This window comes from Oncorhynchus tshawytscha, linkage group LG30, assembly GCF_018296145.1.
Source record: "Oncorhynchus tshawytscha isolate Ot180627B linkage group LG30, Otsh_v2.0, whole genome shotgun sequence".
Taxonomy (NCBI): Eukaryota; Metazoa; Chordata; class Actinopteri; order Salmoniformes; family Salmonidae; genus Oncorhynchus; species Oncorhynchus tshawytscha.
The window spans coordinates 209441-232500 of record NC_056458.1 but is presented as its reverse complement, the minus strand read 5'-3'; the positions used below and the strand labels follow the sequence as shown (position 1 = coordinate 232500).

Genomic DNA, 23060 nt, shown 5'->3' with positions numbered 1-23060 from the left:
AACTCCAGCTTTAAGCTGTGGGCCTCTTCAGTCTTCAGTAGCCAGTTGGTTGCTGTATACACACACACACACACACACACACACACACACACACACACACACACACACACACACACACACACACACACACACAACTTATCTGCTTCTCTGTCTCAAGATGGATACATAAATAAGTACTGTGCTGTGCCTCCAGACCGGAGACGTTTGTGTTTGTGGATAGCAGAGTGAGCCATTATAGTCGCTGGTTAATTTAGGGCAAGGTTGTTAGCGATTGAAAGTCACCCGACTCACCAGCACTCTTGGCTGAGTGGCTGGGTAATAAATTATCCCACTCGTTCCTGTCAGAGGGGGGTGGTAGGGGGAGGGGACAGACAGGTGCTGTGGTTCTGCTCTGGTTCTGGGGGTAGATTGGTGGGTGGGTACCCACTCAGACTGAACCTGTTACTGTTACCTGGGATGTGTTCTCTCTCTGTGTCCGAGTGAGGCATCCGGGCAGGAAGGTGGAGTTGGCAGTGTTAGTGTCATGGCAGGATGCCGTTATTCCCTCTCCCACACACATGGTGCATCCCGGGCCAGGGGACACATGGTGCTGCCTCCCACTCCCTAGGTCCACTGCTGCTTCGACACAGACACACAAACTGCAGAGGGTTTGGTTAGAGCCCAAACACCTTTATAAAAAATCAAATTTTAAAAAGTCTGAAAATGAAATTCAAAGGATTTTTGTGCTGGATATATTATCAGTCCCCCATTTACAACCAATAAACGGTTAGTGATGGTTTGTGAACTCCTGAACAGAAGTATGGACTCTGACTCTGACTCTGCCTCTCTCTCTCTGCCTCTCTTTCTCTCTCTCTTTCTCAGCTCTTCATCTCTCCTGGTCCAGAGAAGTGTTGACCCAGTATTTCTCTCACTTAATATTCCTCATATCACCACTCAAAGGCTAATTGGGGGAAGAGATACCTCATTAAGGCTCATTTGATCTATGCATATTCATTAGGTGGAGGTTGGTGCATTAAGCAAGAAAACACACAGAGCCTCTCATCCCTTTGAACGTGTTTAGTTATGTATTTACCTGCACACTTCCTGTTTATATTTGTCCACCTAAATTGCCGTCTCCCCCTTTTTTTTCCCTCTCTCCATCAGACACAAGTTTTGAAGTGGGAATCCCCACGTGAGTTCTGTGAATTAGAACAAACTTTTCCTGAAATCAATCTTTTTTCCCCCATAATGTAATGGACACGTAGGTGCTCTGTGCTGTTGTGCTCTGTGATGTTGTGCTCTGTGCGTTCACAGCAGTCCTTACAGACCAGAACGCTAGCTAGCTACCTTCGGGGCAGAGATCAATGCAGTGCCAGCTTTATGGGCCCGACTGCAGCTCGCAGACGGCACTCAGCGCTAATTTACATTCCTTCAATTCTTTATCTTTAGTGCTTTAGCAATTTAGTATACGTCGACTTCCACGTATGGCAGTTAAAATATAATAAAAGGACCCCCACGCACACTTCCCCAGCCCTGTTCTTCAGTTTCACTTTTATTGTCATGCTTTCATCTTCAGAAAATAATGAACATTGGCCATTCCTTCTTGACTTGGTTAAGCTCATTAAGTTCACCTTGTTTTTTTGTTCTTCCGTTGTGAGCCTGGTTTTAATGCACTTCCAGACTGTTCTCAATCCAGCCTGTCGTTCAGGGGTTTGTCTTGTTTGAAAGTCAGGGGGTGGGGGGGAATGTGGCCTTCAGGATTATTTGGAAGTGGTGGAGTAGATTAATAGGTTAGATCCCAGGGGTGATGAGGGTCCAACAATGTGGGATATAGGGAGGGGGGTGTAGAGCTCGTACTTGGTTGTAAGGGTGCTGCACCCACAGAAGTGTTCATCTATAGCCAGTATGTCACACAGTTGTCATGGCACTTCCTTGAAAACTATCTTTTAAAAAATAAATAGTAAAGGGGCAATCTGTAGTTGCAGCATCCATTTTTTTGGACTTATTCATTAATGATATGAACCCATTGATTCTTGAAAAATATGACTTATGAATTCCTTATGAGCTTAGTTCAACTGTCACACCCCACCAGATCCCAAATTATATGCTTGTTTTACTCCGGTATTTGTGAACACAGTAGATGTAAACAAACAGCATCAAAACATGGTGTAAACTATCATTTTGATGTCATGGATGGTCAGTCCTCGTATCTGTAACTCTGTCAGTGGATTTGAGATGCTTTTTTCATTGTTTCAACTGCTGATTGCCACTTTAAACGTATTAGATGAAATACAGAAAAAAACATATAGACGTGCCAATTCACTTCCAGCTTGATTTTGGCAGACTATTTTGTTAACACCAGATTTGTCAAATGTCTCATTACAACAGCTCACATCTCTTCCTAATTGGTAATTGGCAAAAACAGACGTTGTTGACATACTGTAGTCTAATGTGTGAATCTTTGAACATATAGTTCCAATTCCAGAACAGTAAAAGCTCCAGCAGAAGCAGGTGTGTGTGTGTGTGTGTGTGTGTGTGTGTGTGTGTGTGTGTGTGTGTGTGTGTGTGTGTGTGTGTGTGTGTCGATCCGAGCAGAAAAAAGCCACCCCTGGAGTCTCTTCCTCCTGCCAATACTCTGAGTCCTGTTTGATTGGAGTATTTCTCTGAGAGCACTATAAATATCATCAAGACATTTGGTTCCCAGAGCTTTATGGCTCCCTGGGTGCCTGTTGTCAAAACCTGCCATCTTGTTGGGAATAAATAGATAGTTGGCAGGGAAGAGATCCATCTCCCTTCCTGCCCCTCCTGTGAGTTGTGCTTCATCACGACTGCTTGGTGCGTTGCAGGGGGTATTGAATACTCTGCCTCTCTCTGCTCTGCCAGCTGCTGGAGACTGATCCTGGGTTTGTGATACACGTAAGTGCCGCTGGGGGAGTCGAATGACTGAACAGCGCCATGCATTTATCAGTCCACTTAAACACAGTGGAGCCTCTGTGCTGGAGAGCAGACTGAAGGGTGCTGTTGCCAGGTGATTACAAGTTTTTGGGGGACAAGAGGATGGAACACAAGGGGGCGCCATTGAGATAAGGTGCCGGGCAGAGAGGACGAGTGGACAAAGAGCCAGGTTTACTTTTGAACACCTGACATTTTTTTGTTTATTATGTGGATGTCATTTAGACACATTGGCATATTTGTCCCCGGGTCTGGTTTGTATGGAGATTAGTGAGCCTGCAAGCCAGATAGTGTAAAGATGTAGAGTGTACGACTCTTGAAAGGGCCCGGTGCAGCCCACAGAGCAGCAAAAGACGATGGAGCAGACCGGGGAAGTGGGTCACCTGTTCTAACGCTATGAGTATCCTGCTGTATCCCATGTCCTGCTAGAGTCAAGATTATGCATTTGATATAATTAACACGTGTACCAAAATGTGTAAATATGTACCTGACATGAAACTCCCCAACCCTAATTATTCCTTTTCTGTCTGTCTTTTGATATCCAACTTGGTCGTCATTATAATTATTTACCTTCCTTGATCCTATGTAAATGCCACAGTCAGCCCCCCTCTCTCTCTCTCTCTCTCTCTTTCTCTCTCTCTCTCTCTCTCTCTCTCTCTCTCTCTCTCTCTCTCTCTCTCTCTCTCTCTCTTTCTCTCTCTCTCTCTCTCTCTCTCTCTTTCTCTCTCTCTCTCTCTCTCTTTCTCTCTCTCTCTCTCTCTCTCTCTCTCTCTCTCTCTCTCTTTTCTCTCTCTCTGCCTGCCTGCCGTTTTTGTTGTTGTTGTAGGCCTGACAATCGCATGGTACCCACCAGGGCTGGCCTAAATCACCATCTAATTGGCTGCTATTGAATATTCAGCAGACAGCTCGGCTACACATGTAGTGAAGTGAATAAACAAGTACATCACATGGAGGCAAACAGCACCGGGGGAGTCGGAGAAAATATGCTGCTGGGGGTAAATTGGGCCGGAGTACGGCGAGTGTGTCGATGGGATATTGCTGTGGATGCTTTATAGGCTTTTCTCCTCTATGCCTATCCTTGCCTGGGCATCTGTTCGCCCATATGGTGTTATGGATATAAGAGCTACTTCTGGTAAGACTGGATGAGGAAGGTTCTCGGTGGTGGACACACATGTTCTATTCACATCTGGGACAGAGACATTCTATAAATGACAAAGTCCTTACAGCGCCACTGTGACAGCTCTTAGAGCGTGCAGGTAAGGAACTCAGCCTTCTGGAGCAGAACACTGGAGCATTCTCTCCCCGTTTGAGTTGCTTTCCTCTCTCTGCTGAGAGCTTTGCGACGAGAGTTGATGGACTTTTCAAATAGCTCTCCTTTTGTTGAAACCCTCTGAAACCTGTTTTTTTCCCTCCTTCTTTTCAGAAACATTACATTGTCTTTATTTTTAGGGGTAGCAAATAAAAGGCTTTGATTGTTAAATAATTGATTGATTCATGCGGTGAGTTAAAAGGAAACAGCGCTTCCCCCTTCTTTTTGTTTGTTCATTTATTTATTTGTTTGCTCTGTTTGTGTGTTGTGGGGGGGTGTAAGTGGAGGGTTCTGAAGCCACGTCATTGGTCCTTCAAAAGAAACCTGATTCCCAGTCAAGTGTTGTACAATAGCTGTTCCGCACCTCCCTAATGTTACAGCACAGTCGGGCTGAACGCTGTTCATGTTCTCCAGGTGGGGGACGTGTGCGCACACACACACACACACACATACATACACACATACACACACCGTATGCACAGAGAACACTGTAGGCGGCATACACACCCTGCATCATTACTTGTGCGCATTACAGTGACCTGAGACAGAACCAGGGCACTTTGTAAATGTCACGGGCCAGCCCTCTCCCCCTCTTTGCCCACGGAATAAAATGAATTGAATTGTGTGCTATCAGCAGCAGCAGCAAGATAAATCTGTCGTTTAAAAGAGAGTAGTAATTAGGTGTAGAGAGCCTACTGGAGGGAGGGAGGGAGGTGCTGGGGCACACAGTAGAGTACAGAGCTGCTTTTAGGAGTAACCCAATTAGTGTTTTGCATGTCAGCAATCAAGTTTTCAAGATATGTAACTTTGAAAATAAAAACATCTGGTCAGATTTCTGTATTTTGAAAGTTACATATCCTGAAAACCTGATTGCTGACATGCAAAACATTAATTGGGGCTATATCAACAATTGACTACTGAATGCAATACCAAAAGATACAGTCGTTTTGGGGAGGAGTTTTCTCTTAATGCAAGGGACCAGAGAGGCTCTGTGACAGGGGTGCAGATGAGCTGCTAAGCAGTCCTATAGAGGGCCAGGTGTGGGGGTGAGGAGGGATGAGAAGGGGTGAGGAGGGGTGAGAAGGTGTGAGGAGGGGTGAGGAGGGGTGAGGAGGCAGGGGGGAGACAAAGTCTTTGACCAGGTCCATTACAAAAGCCAAAGATGGGAACAGATGCTCTGTTTGGCAGATGCCATTTTTGAACTCTGAAAATCTTCCCACTGATTCTCAGTTTATCTAAGGATTCACCTCGCACCTCTCTCACTGTTTTCTTCTCTCTTTTCCCCCTTTCTTTCCCTATCACTCTCTATCTCTGTCTCTCTTAACACACACACACACACACACACACAATCCTCTCCGCTTCACACTATATCTGTGTGACCTTGATCTGCGAACCACTTTCAGTCGGTACGAAAAACTTAATCACAGACTGTCAAACCGTTGGGGGGCGGGGGGGGTTCTTCTCTTTTTTTCCACCTCTCTCTCTCTCCACCTCTCTCGTTCTCTCTCCCTCTCTTTACTTTAATGCCCTTTCCAGTACAGGGGGAAATTTATTGCTTGTGGGACAGGTGGAATATGAACAATGGGCAGAATGGAGTGCAGGGTTATCTGGCCAGCCTGGGAGCACAGCGGGAAATCGATGTGACCCGTGATACACTGTCATCACAATTCCCACCCTGGCTGTCCTATTTGTCTTGCCCCGGGAAGCCGGGATGGCTGGTGTCATCTCGCCGAGCCAGATTATCCGGGTGAATCATGGCTCGAGCCACTCTCAGGCTTCTATCTATTCTCCCCTGGACCGCGGGCCTGTCGTTCCCTCTGTGGGTGGGGGAGGGAGGGATGGAAGGAAGGAGAGGGTGGGAGGATAGAGAGGGGCTGTGGGAAGGTAAAATATGATGCTCTTTGCTGTTCGGTAGCTGTCTCCGTGGTGATACTCTGCTCTGATCTGGGGTTTGCGCTCTGCTCCTTATAGATGAACCACTCTTCAGAGAGAGGCTGTGCAGGACATGCAGGCGTCCTCCTCACACACCATCGCACGCCGCTTCCCTCTCTGCTGCCTCCCTCTCTGCTGCTTCCCTCTCTGCTGCTTCCCTCTCTGCTGCTTCCCTCTCTGCTGCTTCCATCAGCAATGCGTTTAGTTTTATTAAACTGTTCATATGGTCCTGTGAAGGGGAGGGAATGTGTGTTTGTGCATCAGTTTTATTTGAACAGCCCCGTGACGTGTGATAAAGCTGGTTGTAAAGCCCAGGTCCATTGTGTGTCGTGTTAAGCAGATGAGGCGCAGCTGGCCCTGCCCATGATGAAGCCAGGCTTTGAGAAGATGCCCCTGGGAGGACAGACCCTGCCTCCAGGCTTCCCTGCCCCCTTCCTCTTCGCTGACGGACTCAACTCTGTGGAGACTCTGCTCACCAACATCCAGGTAGAGACGCACTCTTTATGTCATGGAATAGTGGCACTGGTGGGAGTGGGTGCTGCTGTGTGGTGTTCTGTGTGTGTGTGTGTGTGTGTGTTTGTGTGTGTGTGTTTTATGGTTTGCTGATGGTTAGTGGTGGAGTTGAAGGTTAAAGTGCTGCGCTCCTTTCTCTGTCCCTCGGGCGGCGCAGGGCCTGCTGAAGGTAGCGGTGGACAATGCTCGTGTCCAGGAGAAACAAGTCCAGCAGGAGAGGAAGGAGCTCAAGATGGAGCTCTACAGGGAGAGAGAGATGAGAGAGAGTCTGGAGAGACAGCTCACCTCTGAACTGCACAGCCGAGGTAAGAGAGAGAGAGAGAGAGAGAGAGATGCATATACCGTATATTAATGAATACATATCAATGAATTGGCGAGGACACTAGAACAGTCTTCAGCACCCGGCCTGACCCTACTGGACTCGGGAGAATCAAATGTCTACCGTTTGCAGATGATCTGGTGCTTATGTCACCAAACCAAGGAGGGGCAGCACCTAGATCTTCTGCACAGTTGCTGTCAGGTGTTCCAAAAAAGGTCCAGAAGCCAAGATTTTTAAAAAATGTATGCAAATTCCATCCAGACACCGTTGCCCTTTGGACACAAATAATGCTACCTACCTCGGCCTAAACATCAACACCACAAGTAAATTCCACAAAGCTGTGAATGAACTAAGAGACAAGGCCAGAAGGGCCTTCTACACAATGAAAAGGAACATAAAACTCAACATACCAACTAGGATCTGGCTAAAAATACTTCAATCAGTTATAGAACCCATTGCCCCTTATGGTTGTGAGGTCTGGGGAATTCACAGAATGGGACAAACACTCAAATGCAAAATTCAGAAAATATATACTTTGTGTACAACGCAAAACCCCAATCAATGCCTGTTATCACTGTACTAGTCATCAACATCCAGAAAAGAGATGTTCAATTCTGCAACCACCTCAAAGGAAGCGATGCCCACACATTCCACCACAAAGCCCTCACCTACAGAGAAATTAACCTAGTGAAGAGCAGCTTCAGCAAGCTGGTTCTGGGGGCTTTGTTCACAAACACAAACAGAGCCCCAGGACAGCAACAACATTAGACGCAACCAGATTTTGAGAAAGCAAAAAGAGAACTACAGTATTTGACACACTGGAAAGAGTCAACCAAAAAACATAGCAAATTGGAATGCTCTCTGACCCTAAACCCGAGAGTACACAGTGGAAGAATACCTGACCACTGTGACTGAACCAAAAATCAAGAAAATCGTTAACTATGTACAGACTCGGTGCCGCCGTGGGCAGACCTGGCTCTCGAGAGAAGACAGGCTATATGTGCACACTGCCCACAAAATGAGGTGGAAACTGAGCTGCACTTCCTGACCTCCTGCCCAAATGTGTGGCCACATTAGAGACACACATTTCCCCCAGATCACACAGACCCACGAAGAGTTTGAACACAAATCAAACATTGATTAAACTCCCATATCTGTCAGGAGAAATACCGCAGTGGGCCGTCACAGCAGCAAGATGTGTTGCCCATAGCCATGAGAAAAGGGCAACCGGTGGAACACAAACCACATATTCATCTGTTTATTCATCCTCCACTACTATTCGTACCACAGCTATTTGCACATTGCTAAAACACTGTACATAGCTGATAATATAATATTATCAGCTACAACAGCGCATTTTTACTGTTCATTGTCTGGTGGTTTGTCGTAAATGTTGTCTCGTGTCTTCTCACTTTTGCCTATTGTTTTCTTCCCTTCTCACTTTTGCCTATTGTTTTCTTCCCTTCTCACTTTTGCCTATTGTTTTCTTCCCTTCTCACTTTTGCCTATTGTTTTCTTCCCTTCTCACTTTTGCCTATTGTTTTCTTCCCTTCTCACTTTTGCCTATTGTTTTCTTCCCTTCTCACTTGCTTTGGCAATGTAAACACGTTTCCCATGCCAATAAAGCCCCATTGAATTGAGTGAGAGAAAGAGATCTGGCAGTGGGAATGAATACATGAATATATACATACAGTAAATCAAAATCCATGGGCTTGCGTCTATACTGGACTTGGCACACACCCGTGTCTGATTTAGATTTGAGTTGTGCATCTTCAACCCCGGCCAAGAAATTAAGGCAATTAGTCGTCTCGGTAACAACTCCAACAATATGTACAGACACTGATTATCTATTAACCATGGCTGTTATTTCATTGCCTGTTATTCAAATGTGTATTTTAATAGAGAGGCAGTAAAGTGATGATTTGTCCAATCAGCTGTGTGTAATTAGAGGTGTTAGCAGCTCTGAGTTAGACAGGGCAGAGCTGGTGCTTCTGCATGGTGCCGTTCGTTCCTCTTTACTGGGAACACGCTTTTTATTTGGCTGTTAATTTGGGAAGAATCGGCACCCCCAAGAGCTGCCAACTGGAGACAGCCTAGCGGTTAGCTCTGGGCTAGGCTGGCGCAGATAGGCTAGCTGTTGTAGTACTGGTGAGGCAGCACTAAGGATTCACCGATGCAATGTTTTTTTTTCTCAGTTTGACTCAGTCGAGGTGAGCCTGTCAACTCACTGGCTATCTTCCCCCTCTCCGTCCCTCTGTCCCTGTGCAGCCACCATCCAGAAGCGCCTGAAGAAGGAGAAGAAGGCTAAGAGGAAACTGCAGGAGGCTCTGGAGTTTGAGTCCAAGCGTCGGGAGCAGGTGGAGCAGGCCCTCAAAACGGCCACCTCCCCAGAGAACCTCTGCATGAGTCTCAACGGTAGGCCTCAATACTCGCCTCTCCTGCTCCTCGCCTCTCCTGCTCCTCGCCTCTCCTGCTCCTCGCCTCTTTAACTCTCCTTTCATCTATTTTTATAATATTTTTTCACTCTTACTCATCCCGTTCTTACGTTCTTTCCCCCTGCCCTTTCCATCTCCCTCTCTCTCCCCCCCAAATCTCTTTTTTAAAAATCCAGTACTGGTCTTCCTCATTCTTCTCTGTAAAGCAACGCAGATATTTTCATTCATGTCTACAGCGCAGCGGTCCTAGTGCTTATCACTTCCAGCGTATTAGCATTGTTGCCCTGGGAGGAAATGGATACAGATACTTATCATAAACGCTGTAAATGCAAACGCTTAAAACGGCAAATTGTTTTGATAGCTCCTCATTTTCAGTTGTTTATTTCTGAATATCGTACCAGGAGCAGAGAAGGGGGAGGGGGGGAAACGGAATCAAGAGCACGGCACACATCTGCAAACATTTCAGAGGGCAGAGCAATTATTTCCAAGGCTGATTAAACATGCATTTATTAGAAGAAATGCATTGGGTTTTCTTTCATCTGACGTTGTTTGGGGCTAATACATTATTGTGTGAACAATCAGGCTACTTCTCATGCTATTTGCAGAAAACCTATCTCAATCTTATCCCCGTTTCCGTACGATCTCAGATACCCCCCACACACACACACACTTAAAACATCATTTGTCTCTTGGATAGAATTTCTCCTCCACCTGGTATATGTTCTTACACCGGAGACTGTCTAGATAGGTAAGATGTAGGCTAGATAGGTAAGATGTAGGCTAGATAGGTAAGATGTAGGCTAGATAGGTAAGATGTAGGCTAGATAGGTAAGATGTAGGCTAGATAGGTAAGATGTAGGATAGATAGGTAAGATGTAGGATAGATAGGTAAGATGTAGGCTAGATAGGTAAGATGTAGGCTAGATAGGTAAGATGTAGGCTAGATAGGTAAGCTGTAGGCTAGATAGGTAAGATGTAGGATAGATAGGTAAGATGTAGGCTAGATAGGTAAGATGTAGGCTAGATAGGTAAGCTGTAGGCTAGATAGGTAAGATGTAGGCTAGATAGGTAAGATGTAGGCTAGATAGTTAAGATGTAGGATAGATAGGTAAGATGTAGGCTAGATAGGTAAGATGTAGGATAGATAGGTAAGATGTAGGCTAGATAGGTAAGATGTAGCAGTCCTAACTGACGGTTGTGTTCCATTTCAGAGGCAGTGATACCAGAGGTTGAGCCGGAGCATAACGGCAGCCAGCAGGAGAACTCGGCTGTACAGGGTAAGCATTAGCACGCCCTTGGTTCAAGCTCCCTCTCAGTCTCTGGGATCTAGGGGGGGAGGGGGTCAGGTAGCTATGACTTAGCTCCTGTGTTTGATACACCTGAGTGTAATAGACATTAGGAGCACCTGCTCTTTCCATGACATAGACTGACCAGGTGAATCCAGGTGAAAGCCCTTGTTGATGTCATTTGTTAAATCCACTTCGGTCAGTGTAGATGAAGGGGAGGGGGCAGGTTAAATAAATAAAGATTTTTAAGCCTTGAGACATGGATTGCGTATGTGTGCCGTTCAGATAGTGAACGGGCAAGACAACATATTGAAGTGCCTTTAAACAGGTTATGGTAGTAAGTGCCCGGCGCACCGGTTTGTGTCAAGACATGCAACGCTGCTGGGTCTTTCACACTGAACAGTTTCCTGTGTGTATTAAGGATGGTCCACCACCCAAAGGACATCCAGCCAATTTGACACAACCGAGGGAAGCATTGGAGTCAACATGGGCCAGCATCCCTGTGGAACACTTTCGACACCTTGTAGAGTCCATGCCCCGACGAATTGAGTCTGTTCTGAGGGGAAAGGGGGGTGCAACTCAATGTTAGGAAGGTGTTCCTAATGTTTTGTACACTCAGTGTATAACGTCATCTACGGAGCTAAGTTGTGATGCTCCCAGAAGTGTGTACCGCCAACTACATCAAGTCACTATCAGTCAATACTTGTCAAAATGTCTATTATTTAATGCTTACCTTGTACCTATATTTGTCCTGTGTAACTGAGAGCTTTCATTTGGGTGCTGATATCCTTCGTTTAAAAATAAATAAAAGTAGCATTTTTACGCGACGTTGTTTGTGAACGGAGAAGGAGCAGCCTGTCATTTCACGGACCATTTTTGGGGGGTTTTGGCAGGGGACGCAATCAGGACAAGCACAGGTAAGCATTAAAGAATGCATATTTATAAAGTGACCGAGTGGTAGCGCACGTTTGACATCTCCTACTTCATACTCCATTTTAAAACAGTGGATTTTAAAACAGCGCAATTTGACAGACGTCACATATCATATAAAAAAATGTAAAAACGAGAGATTTCCATCTCTCATAGAAAAGCTGGCAGTTACACAAGACAAACATAGGTAAGGTAAGGCATTGAAGAATGGACATTTCTACAAGTAAAAGGTGACCCCGGTGTAGCTGGCGGTGCACTCCTCTGGGAGCATCACGTTAGAACCCTGGATGGAAGATATTCATACATGGATATCACCAGAGCTAGGGGGCAAGGTAGCATGGTGAAGGTATAACTCTCCATTTCCTAATATCGGCATAAACCCACAATATGTGCGCCACAAAGGACCGTTCAGATGAACTTGTTAATGTCGGAAAGTACCCTCACATGTGGAGGTCAACGTTAGGGGATTGATGAGGTTGGGGGGACGTTGTGGCCTCCACATGCTCCACACATGGGCCTTAGTGCCTCTTCATAGTACCTTGTGACACAACAGCAAACACAAACCAGAGAGACTCTCTCTCTCTCTCTCTCTCTCTCTCTCTCTCTCTCTCTCTCTCTCTCTCTCTCTCTCTCTCTCTCTCTCTCTCTCTCTCTCTCTCTCTCTCTCTCTCTCTCTCTGTCTCTCTGTCTCTCTCTCTCTCTCTCTCTCTCTCTCTCTCTCTCTCTCTCTCTCTCTCTCTCTCTCTCTCTCTCTCTCTCTCTCTCTCTCTCTCTCTCTCTCTCTCTCTCTCTCTCTCCGTCAGCACTCCGCTCTCCGCCTGGGCCTCTTTGAAGACTCCCACCCCTCGGAATAAGAACTGATGTTGTTGCATATGCGTTTCACGCTTCCATTCTCTCCAAGTTTTGTTTGTGGAACCCCCTGCCTCTCCACCTCCGCCCTCCCATCCGATCCCCCTAAAACGCAGCTGAAGCTCTGTTTGATAAATGGAACCTATTATCAACATGTCTGAAGGCGAATTAAAGACACTCTGCCCTACGTCTTATTGAAATGTGGGCTGCGATAGGTGAATAAATACATATGTTTACAGAACATTCGGTGAGTGTGCTGCAAAGTGTTTCAGTGGAGATGAGAAGGTGGAGATTGTTTTTCTCAGAGCCAATTTCACAGTCTGCAAATAAAGGGCTCTCCATTTTTCTTGCTTCTGACAGCATCGCCACGCAGCGGAATGTTAAGGCCCTCCTCCCCTCGTATCAATAGGCTACTCCGCTCGGGGGGGGGGGGTTGCTTTTCTAAGGACAGGGTTCATTATCAGTGTGAGGGGGTCATCTGTAGGGTGAGGTGAGAGGGTCGTCTGAGTTGAAATCTGCGGTCTTGGTCAGGATTATCGAAATATGGAACCCCTCTCAGAGCTAAAACCTCAAGTCCTAACCATAACGCCAAGGGCGCAGACATACTGGTTCACAGACATGTTTCAAGGCCAGCACTTTAGGATTTCATTGTTAATCCCACTTACTGTTGTGTTTTCCTATCGCAACACATAATTATCTGACATTCAGCCTTGTAAATCCACGTATTTGTCCGTTACTAATGACAGTGTGGAGAAGGGGATTATGGGGCCATGGCGTTCCTGACCTTTAGGGCAGCAGGGAGAACTGCCAACGGCCAAGTGAGGGACAGACGGCGCACCTTCCCTCACGCTCCACTTCCCTCCACAGGGCACAGGAAGAGAGAGAGAGGCATGGGTGACACTGTCACACTATAATCACTCCCTACCTTCGGTCATGCTCTGGAGCGGTCGGGCACCGTCCACAGCAACAGGCAGCAACAGGAGTTTTCAATTACATTTGAAGACCTTTTCCCAAAAACCATGGATTCCTGTGTTACTGCTTAAAACGGGTCGGGTACATCTATCCTATTCCTATGCTTCTTCTGTTTGCATTGAAGGACTTTCCTTTGGCCAAAGTTTTAAAGGATAATTATCTTAGTAATATTGCATTCAAGCCTCATCACGACTGGCTGATTAGATCTGAGGTACCATTATGAAAGCATCGTTAGATCGTATCCCCCTCCTACCTATCAATGATTGCATTCACTACGTAGCAATCAATCTGAGTTACAGTGCTATTAAAATGAGCTCTGTTTCAACTGTGCCAGCTTGGAATCCCATGCTGATGTGGTGTGTTCGTCCAGTCCCAGTCCACTAGCCTGTCCATCGCCCCACTAACGCCATGCCCAGCAGAGGTGTCTGTCTGTGGGGATGCTGTGGCTAGGCACGTGGGGCCTCTCCTGGAGCTCCTGGCTGTTTGGGGACAGGGAGCCGACTGACTCTCTCCCACAGGGTCTTAAGAGCTCCAGTCAGGAGTGTGTTGTCCGGCCCCTCCACCCCCGCAGCCCACCGCATTTATCCATTACACTGGGAGGAATCTAATTACACCTCGCTTCACTCCCAAGTTGGACTTCACAGTTTTGCAAGCTTAGCACTGACAACTGATTTCATTAGGTTTGATTGTCCTTGCTGAGATCCCACTTCTGGGCCTAAAAGCTTTTTACGCCTTCTCAGGTTCCTCTCTGTGTTACGGCCTGTTACGCCGACCTGCGTCTGTTTTATTAATCAAGATGAGTGGAGGTAACAGAAACTGCTGAATACAAAAGGAGGTGACATCATTTTGCAAGCCGATTAAGAGAAGAGGGGAGAGTAAGAGAGGGAGGGGGGAGGGGGGCAGGAGAAAGTAATCAAAGGCAAGGACCCAGAAAGGATAGATGAGGACCTCAACACTCAAGGTGTTATTACACCAACACACTCCTGACTACTCTGGCTCCTGTCGCAACCACTTGTTCCTTAAACAAACGGCTCAGCATCTTCAGCTACATGAATAATCTACCCCCAAATAACTTGAAATCTCATAACCTGCTTTAGTTCCAAACACGTGCTGTACATACAGCAAATGAGACCCTTAGGTACCATTCATTTCCAAAGTTTGCAACTCACTAATTGGCAACCCAATGAAAAAAGAGCAAGCAGGAACTATCAAGGTGACGCTTTATGGCAGTCCCAGATCTGTTGTAATTAGCCAGTTTGCAGTCTATGCAGAAAAGAATGGGGCCAGAGGGCCAAAGCCGTGTTAAATATGGATTGAGCTGCTGAGGAGGGCTCCCAGAGGTGTTGCAACATACACAAACCACCCATTCTCCCTCCACACATCTATTCGATTCACACTGCCCTGCGAAGGGTTAAACATAACAGATAGAACGAATGTCACATATTGACATTGGAATACAATTAGAGACCCAGGAAGGGTTTCTCTTCTCGTCTTGACAGTACAGACAGCACATCACCATCCTTTTCTCCCTTTCTGGGCCTGGTCCTCCAACACCACCGAACATTGCTCCCCCCCCCCTTTCTTGATGATGTTCTGTCGTATTTTCTATTTTCCCAGAACCTATTTCAAACATGCAGAACCACTCTCCTTAGCACAGCACAGCGATTGCCCATTCTGTCTCTCTCTCTCTCTAGTGAGAGGAGCTGACGGGGGTTTACTACCATGTAGAGATTAACATGCAGCTGCCGACTCCAGTCACTTCGTTATCCAGCTGTTTTTCTTTCAGCTGTCCCCTCCTGTTGACAACTAACACTAAATGATTAATCACCCATATTATTCCTGATGCACATTTGATTAAAGGAGATACTAAATCCATTGGTTGCTCTTGAACTTTTGTTCTCGTGCTTGTGGAAAAGTTGAGAAATCACAAACTCCGTTTCACATGATCTGAAATATATACACACTCCTGGAGAGTAAACTACATTCCTAGAGAAACATCTTTATTTACACTCCCCTTTGAACAGTGAAGTTAAAAGTTGTACTTTTGGTTTTATACTCCAGTATTTTGGATTTGATATGAAATGTTTCATATGAGACAACACTACAGAATGTCAGCTTTTATTTGAGGGTATTTTCATACATATCCGTTTTACTGTTTAGAAATGAAAGCACTTCATGTACTGTATCTATTCCCCCCATTTTAATACATTTATAGTGTATTAAAGTAGTCAAAAGTTCAGTTATTGACTACATCAAGCTTGTGATTATACAATCTTGTTGGATACATTTGCGATTGTTTTGGTTGTGTTTTGGGTTATGGCAAAATGTGTAGAATTGCACGAAATTAGCTTTAAAACAGCAACATTTTCTCTCCGCCTCATGGCAAAAGGTGTAGAACAGCTTGAGATTAGCTATAATATGGCGGTATGACACTGAGTAAAGATGGGTGGATGGAGCACTTGATTAACTGATGTGTCTTTGTTTCTGTAACAGAGAACAGACCCTACACCAAGCCTCCAATAATGTACTGAGAGAGACCTCCAGCTTCTCTAGACCTGGCCCAGGGCTGTCGCTGCAGGCTTCCCCAGAGACAGAGCCCTTGGCTGGGAGAGGACGAGTGGAGAAGAGGGATGACTGGAGGGAGGAATGGATCCCCAAAACCATCCCCTGAAACTCATGTACAGGACTGCAGAGAGGGTGTGGTGGGGCGAGAGGCACCACTGGAGTGCCGCTTATTGCTGCCCCATCATCTCACTTCAGCCACTTGTAAAAAAAATCCCTCTATTTGACTTGTTTTGACTACTTTTGTTCTACCCTCTTTGAGAGAAAAAAGTAAGGACCATTGAAAATAAAACTGTCTTGGATTTCTCTCTACTCCCTGTGAAGCACATACAGAAGCCTATCCTCCTTCTCTATCCTATTTCTCTCCAAGCCGATTTTCCTCTCGTTATTATTATTGTTATGAATTATTATTGCTATTATTATTCTCGTTATTAGTTGTTGATTCCTCCAATGCCCCAATAGCACAAGTCTTGCAGCGCATATATAGGATCATATCTTCCTAAAGCTCAAAAGTCTGAAGGAGGATATGAAATGTCAAATTCAAGACAAAAATGTGCTTCTCTTCTTCTATCCCGTTCATCATCAAGTAAAAGGGACTCAAATGGTTTCTGAATTTCTACGCTTTTCCCCTCTTTTTCCGGGGTGGATGGGGGGGGGGTATTGTTGAAAAATGTCACTACTGTCTGTTGACTTAGAAATGTGTCCGCTCCCTGAACTGCATTGTTCCAGTGTTTATTTGAAGTGTGTTTTACTCAAAGCTCAGTCTGGATACAAGGAAAGAGATATTGAGTTCTATCCTATAGAGCCCCTCCTCTTGTAAAGGTTATCTGTTGCTGTGTTCAGTTCAAAGGTTCTATTGCTGTTATAAATACAGTATTACAGTAACCCCTGTTCTGTTTACCCCCCCCTTCATTTTTAGACATGTAAAAAAAAAAAAAAAAAAAAAAAAAAATGCTTTAGCGTTTGCTATTCTGACGTCGTAATAAAGTGGATACATTTTTAGTGAGAAAAAAAAAAACGAAAGTAAAATGAAATACCCCAATGCACATCCGATGCAAGCATGCATGTAGATACGACACTGGTAAAAAGTTACACTTGCTGGTTTAAAAAAGCTGCCAATTTAAATATATTTTTAAAGAATTTTGGGGAATTTCATTATTACCATGATCACAACCAGGCAGCTATCTAAAATTGTTGACCTTGTTTTAATGATAATAGTATCACATCACAGTCTTGCACATAACACAAAAACAATAAAACATACTTCTGGACATCGTGGTCGATTTGTTCGTTTTTTTTGTTGGTTTGGTTTGGTTTTTAGTAATAAAGTTCTAGATTCAGAGGTGTTTTGTTGACGTTTTCTGTGTCCTCTGTTTCACTGCTTGCTGGGGGTCTGTCCGAGGTAGCAATAACACCACACCTCCAAAGAAATGATTCTCCCTGCGTGAGTGAGTGCCGCACTAAAGCGTATTTCTTCTAGTGCGTTGAGTGAGAACCTTTTGGGAGGGTGAGGCAAAGAGAGAGCGATGGAGAGCGGCCAGCTATAGTCCCATGGTGTGAGGAGTGAAGGAGCCCTGGGGGAGTCCTGTCGACTTTCCGGCAGAGAGCCTTACTGGAAGGACGAGGAGGAGGGAAGAGGGGGTGCTTTGCACTTCAATTAGAGACAGGTCGTTTGATCTGCTTCTGATTGCCCTTCCTCACTTAAAGCTTTATGTAAAGTAGTCAAAATGCTTAATTAATGATCAGTGATTTCTTTAATGAAAAGACAATTGCTGTAGAGGGCTATTTGATCAGTGGAATTAAAATGGAAAATTTGCATTATTTTCATTATAAAACATAGGATTTGATTAACACTAACAAGGAGAGGGGAATCAAACGAGGAGTTGCGACCTTGACTTGTGGGGCAGGTGCATTTTCTTTTCTTCCACGCTCACTCTTTTTCTTCGAGCGTAATCCATAACAGCAGATCCATGTCAATTAAGAATATTGGTCTCTGGGATGAAATATGAGCGGAAACCTGGATCGATGTCACTTAACCTCTCTGCAGAGGAATTGTTTGGACAGATCTTGCCACTGTAGCCCTGAACGATTGCCTGTCATCAATACACGGTGTTGGAACACAGCCTGGTTTCTACTTGCACAAGGCTCTCCTTGGGTTAACGCTCTACTCCAGTATTGACAAGTGAACCAAAGCTGTTTTCGCATGTTCACCATCTCTCAGATGTCGTTCCTCAGGGTCACCGGCCCGCGTGTGAAGAGATGGTGATGAGGCTGTGACGGAAACACAAACGGGGAGAAATACAAAAGTCTGTTCCCACCTGACAGCTTCAAATCAATACAATAGAAATCAATAATCAAATGCATTGAAATTAGCTGAGATACACGGTGTATGCACCACAGTTGTCAGCAGCGGCGACTGACGATACGGGAATTGACAAGCACTCCCCACTTGGTACACCCAGTCATTTCAACATGGACATTTGGGTAATATTTCAGCCTTTATTTACACACTCAAAAAGACAGCCAGAAGTTTTTGGAATTCCCAATGTGTTATCACTGCGATTTAAAACCATTTGAAAGCACAACAAAGTTCAAATGGGAACACAATGTCAGATATTCTGCATTTTATACAACAGCTTAATGTGTTATCAGTTTGCTTCATCTAATAGCCGAACCAAATGACCTGGATTGTGGTTGAGATTACATTAAAAGTACAAAAGTTCAAGTGATCAATGCTGTTCATGATTCTGGCAATTGTGAAGATTTCCACAGACCTTTGCATGCTATCGTGAACAGCAACACTTTCTATGATTACATAAGAAGACATAGTTACAGTACACTCAAAATGTGGCAATGGAAGTGTTTACAGTATTTATTTAACTTTAAAATGTGTAACATAAGTTTGTAAGATAGCCTTAATTGTATTACAAAAGTCATATTGAATTATGTTTGGTTGATAACACAACCAAATATCCACATTTGAAGAAGATCTAATGCTTGGATAGTTTCACCTGAGACACTGGCTTAGTCCTGTTGTTTAACTGTTATTGTTGGTTTAGTTGGAGACGCGAATCCAACATATAAACTGTTAACTTATCGAGATGCTATGCACTGTATTACAAAAGTGATGTTGAATTGTGTATGGTTGTCAATGCAACCAAATATCAACATTTGAAGGAGACATATATTTTGTGCCACTGACTTAGAGCTTTATTCAATATCTATTCGTAGCGCAGAAAATCCACTTTAAAGTGCGATTGACAGTTAAAGGCAATGTTCCCGCAGTTGCGGAGACTGCATTCACGGTAAACGATGCATATGTCGGCTAAATCAGAAATCACCTTCACATTGGAACGTCTATCTTTTCCATGAATTCTGATTTGATTAATTCTTTAACTTAGATTTTTGGGGTTGAGATGGAGACCAAACTAAAGCTTGAAACCCTATAGACCTATATGTATTGTCTATTTTAAGTTGAACCCTGATTTGTATTGTTGATGACTTCACAAATACTACATATAGAGTTGAAGTCAGAAGTTTACATACACCTTAGCCAAATACATTTAAACTCAGTTTTTCACAATTCCTGACATTTAATCCAAGTAAAAATTCCCTGTCTTAGGTCAGTTAGGATCACCACTTTATTTTAAGAATGTGAAATGTCAGAATAATAGCAGAGAGAATAATTTATTTCAGCTTTTATTTCTTTCATCACATTCCAAGTGGGTCAGAAGTTTACATACACTCAATTAGCATTTGGTTGCATTGCCTTTAAATTGTTTAACTTGGGTCAAATGTTTCGGGTAGCCTTCCACGAGCTTCCCACAAAAAAGTTGGGTGAATTTTGGCCCATTCCTCCTGACAGAGCTGGTGTAACTGAGTCAGGTTTGTAGGCCTCCTTGCTCGCACACGCCTTTTCAGTTCTGCCCACAAATGTTCTATGGGATTGAGGTCAGGGCTTTGTGATGGCCACTTCAATACCTTGACTTTGTTGTTCTTAAGCCATTTTGCCACAACTTTGGAAGTATGCTTGGGGTCATTGTCCATTTGGAAGACCCATTTGCCACCAAGCTTTAACTTCCTGACTGATGTCTTGAGATGTTGCTTCAATATATCCACATAATTTTCCCCCTCATGATGCCATCTATTTCGTGAAGTGCACCAGTCCCTCCTGCAGCAAAGCACCCCCACAACATGATGCTGCCACCCCCGTGCTTCACAGTTGGCATGGTGTTCTCCGGCTTGCAAGCATCCCCCTTTTTCCTCAAAACATAACAATGGTCATTATGGCCAAACAGTTCTATTTTGTTTCATCAGACCAGAGGACATTTCTCCAAAAAGTACAATCTTTGTCCCTATGTGCAATTGCAAACCGTAGTCTGGCTTTTTTATAGCGGTTTTTGAGCTGTGGCTTCTTTCTTGCTGAGCAGTCTTTCAGGTTATGTCGATATAGGACTTGTTTTACTGTTGATATAGATACTTTTGTACCTGTTTTGTACCTTTTGTACCAGCATCTTCACAAGGTCCTTTGCTGTTGTTCTGGGATTGATTTGCACTTTTCGCATCAAAGTACAATCATCTCTAGGAGACAGAACGCGTCTCTTTCCTGAGAGGTATGACAACTGCGTGGTCCCATGGTGTTTATACTTGCGTACTATTGTTTGTACAGATGAACGTGGTACCTTCAGGCATTTGGAAAATGCTCCCAAGGATGAACCAGACTTGGAGGTCTACAATTTTTTTTCTGTGATCTTGGCTGATTTCTTTTGATTTTCCCATGATGTCAAGTAAAGTGGCACTGAGTTTGGAGTTAGGCCTTGAAATACATCCACAGGTACACCTCCAATTGACTCAAATGATGTCAATTAGCCTATCAGCAGCTTCTAAAGCCATGTCATCCTTTTCTGGAATTTTCCAAGCTGTTTAAAGGCACAGTCAACTAAATGTATGTAAACTTCTGACCCACTGGAATTGTGATACAGTGAATTATAAGTGAAATAATCTGTCCGTAAACTATTTTTGGAGAAATTACTTGTGTCATGCGGAAAGTAGATGTCCTAACCGACTTGCCAAAACTAACTAACTTAAAACTTGAGACATCTATGGCATTATGTTGTGTGACAAAACTGCACATTTTGTGCAGTGGCCTTTTGTGGTCCCCAAAACAAGGTGCATCTGTGTAATGATCATGCTGTTTAATCAGCTTCTTGATATGCCACACGTCAGGTAGATGTATTATCTTAGCAAAGGAGAAATGCTCATTAACTGGGATGTAAACAAATTTGTGCACAAAATGTGAGAGAAATAAGCTTTTGGTGCATATGGAAAATTTCAGGTATCTTTTATTTCAGCTCATGAAACATGTGACCAACACTTTACATGTTGCATTTATATTTTTGTTCAGTGTACATTGAAACAACATTAATTCAACCAGATTGTGCCCAGTGGGTCATATCTACTTTATTGTTGACCAAAATCCCAGCCTTATTGACAAGTTCTGAAATTAGATTGAAATTATGGCAGAGGCAGCATTGGAATTTCAATTTAATTCTATAACTTGTCAATCCGTCCTCAAAACAAGATAAAGCATGCGTAAATAATGATCAAGAACATGTTTCGCCTCACTAATTCTCCTCCCATTGGTGCCATGCCTACCCAGTCTCCACCACGAGATAATGGTTCATAGTGAAATGAGAGAGATGGACTTTGGCAAAGGGAAATGGTTTAATTGGATGCATTGGCACATGTTATATCCTCCAACCAGCCAGCGCCACACCACAGCTGTCTCAGCTGTCTCCCTACTGGTCTGGTGTACGGAGGCCTGGGAGGAGGCCTGGGAGACAGAGAAGGGATCAGATGTTCTTCAGTCATTGCTTGGGGAGAAATAAGTCCCATGAGACTTCACTGTACAACAATTCAGCACAAGTGTCTGTGGCTGGTTTGTGGTGCGATATTTACAGCGGGCAGATTGTTTCCCCACACCTATAATGTCATGTGTTCCTTATATTTTCTTCTCACACACACACACAAACCAACGGACATGTACACACACACACACACACACACACACACACACACACACACACACACACACACACACACACACACACACACACACACACACACACACACACACACACACACACACACACACACACACACACACACACACACACACACTATAGACATAAAGGTAAAACAATACCAAATCACCCGTTGTTTTTGTCATGCCATTGAAAATATTTTTTAGCACTAAATTGAGGCCATTTAACTTTAAACAAACACAAGCAGATAAAGCTTTGAAAAGCAGCCCACTGAAGGGCCTGTCTACAGGGTGTCTTTGGAACTAATGATTACCTTCAGGCCCCATTAAAAAACAGCCAGTAAATTTCATTACTAGACAGAATAGTGAATAATAGGTGTGTGGGTTTTGAAGAGAAAGCAGTCTAGAAATGTTTCCTCTCTAGTTACTCCCCCCCTCTCCCAATAAGTGAGTAGATGAGGTAATGGAGGAACTGTTTACTGTAGTTTGTTTATCCATTTGGAGCAGACAAACATCCCCACGTTAATGATTTACAGATTAGATCTCAACTCCAAACGGGAGGGTGACTGCATTATAATAAAGCTGTTGATAGAAATGTCTCTTCCACATTAGAGACTGTCAAAATGGTTGGATGGGAATTAGTCAAATAACGACGTGTTTAGGTCATTCCTTTGTGTGTGTGTCTTTGCCAGTACATGTTGTGTGTTGAGAATGACTGAATTCAAGTTTCAGTTATGAGAGGTGAGGTCGAGGATGGCAAAGGGCACCTGAAGTGTGCTAATGTTCACTTTATTTTTCTCTCACTTGAACCAGTCCAGGCTATTTTTACTGGGTCGGCCCTCGTATGGGGAACGCCATGTAATGAAGCATGGAGCCAGAATTGGGCTACACCACAGCAGGAAAATGTCAAGTCGCATCCCGCTGCTCTCAGAAGCATGAATCACACACGGTAGGCCTACTATTTCCCAGAGAACACACA

At 44.3% G+C, this 23060-nt stretch overlaps 1 protein-coding gene across 8 annotated transcripts in view; it reads left to right on the top strand.

Moving 5' to 3' along the window:
* The window catches only part of dacha (dachshund a), a 136313-nt gene extending 119004 nt beyond the window's left edge, over positions 1 to 17309 (top strand). For 4 of the 8 annotated variants that reach the window (XM_042309100.1, XM_042309101.1, XM_042309099.1 and 1 more), the window contains exons 8-12: positions 6510 to 6658; positions 6834 to 6990; positions 9273 to 9419; positions 10651 to 10716; positions 15970 to 17309. In XM_042309100.1, coding sequence (XP_042165034.1) covers positions 6510 to 6658; positions 6834 to 6990; positions 9273 to 9419; positions 10651 to 10716; positions 15970 to 16007 — 557 coding nt within the window. In that variant the 3' untranslated portion in view covers positions 16008 to 17309. The remainder of the gene's footprint in view (positions 1 to 6509; positions 6659 to 6833; positions 6991 to 9272; positions 9420 to 10650; positions 10717 to 15969) is intronic. The other 4 variants (XM_042309096.1, XM_042309098.1, XM_042309102.1 and 1 more) reach the window with 4 other exon arrangements.
* Positions 17310 to 23060: the final 5751 nt, after the last annotated feature.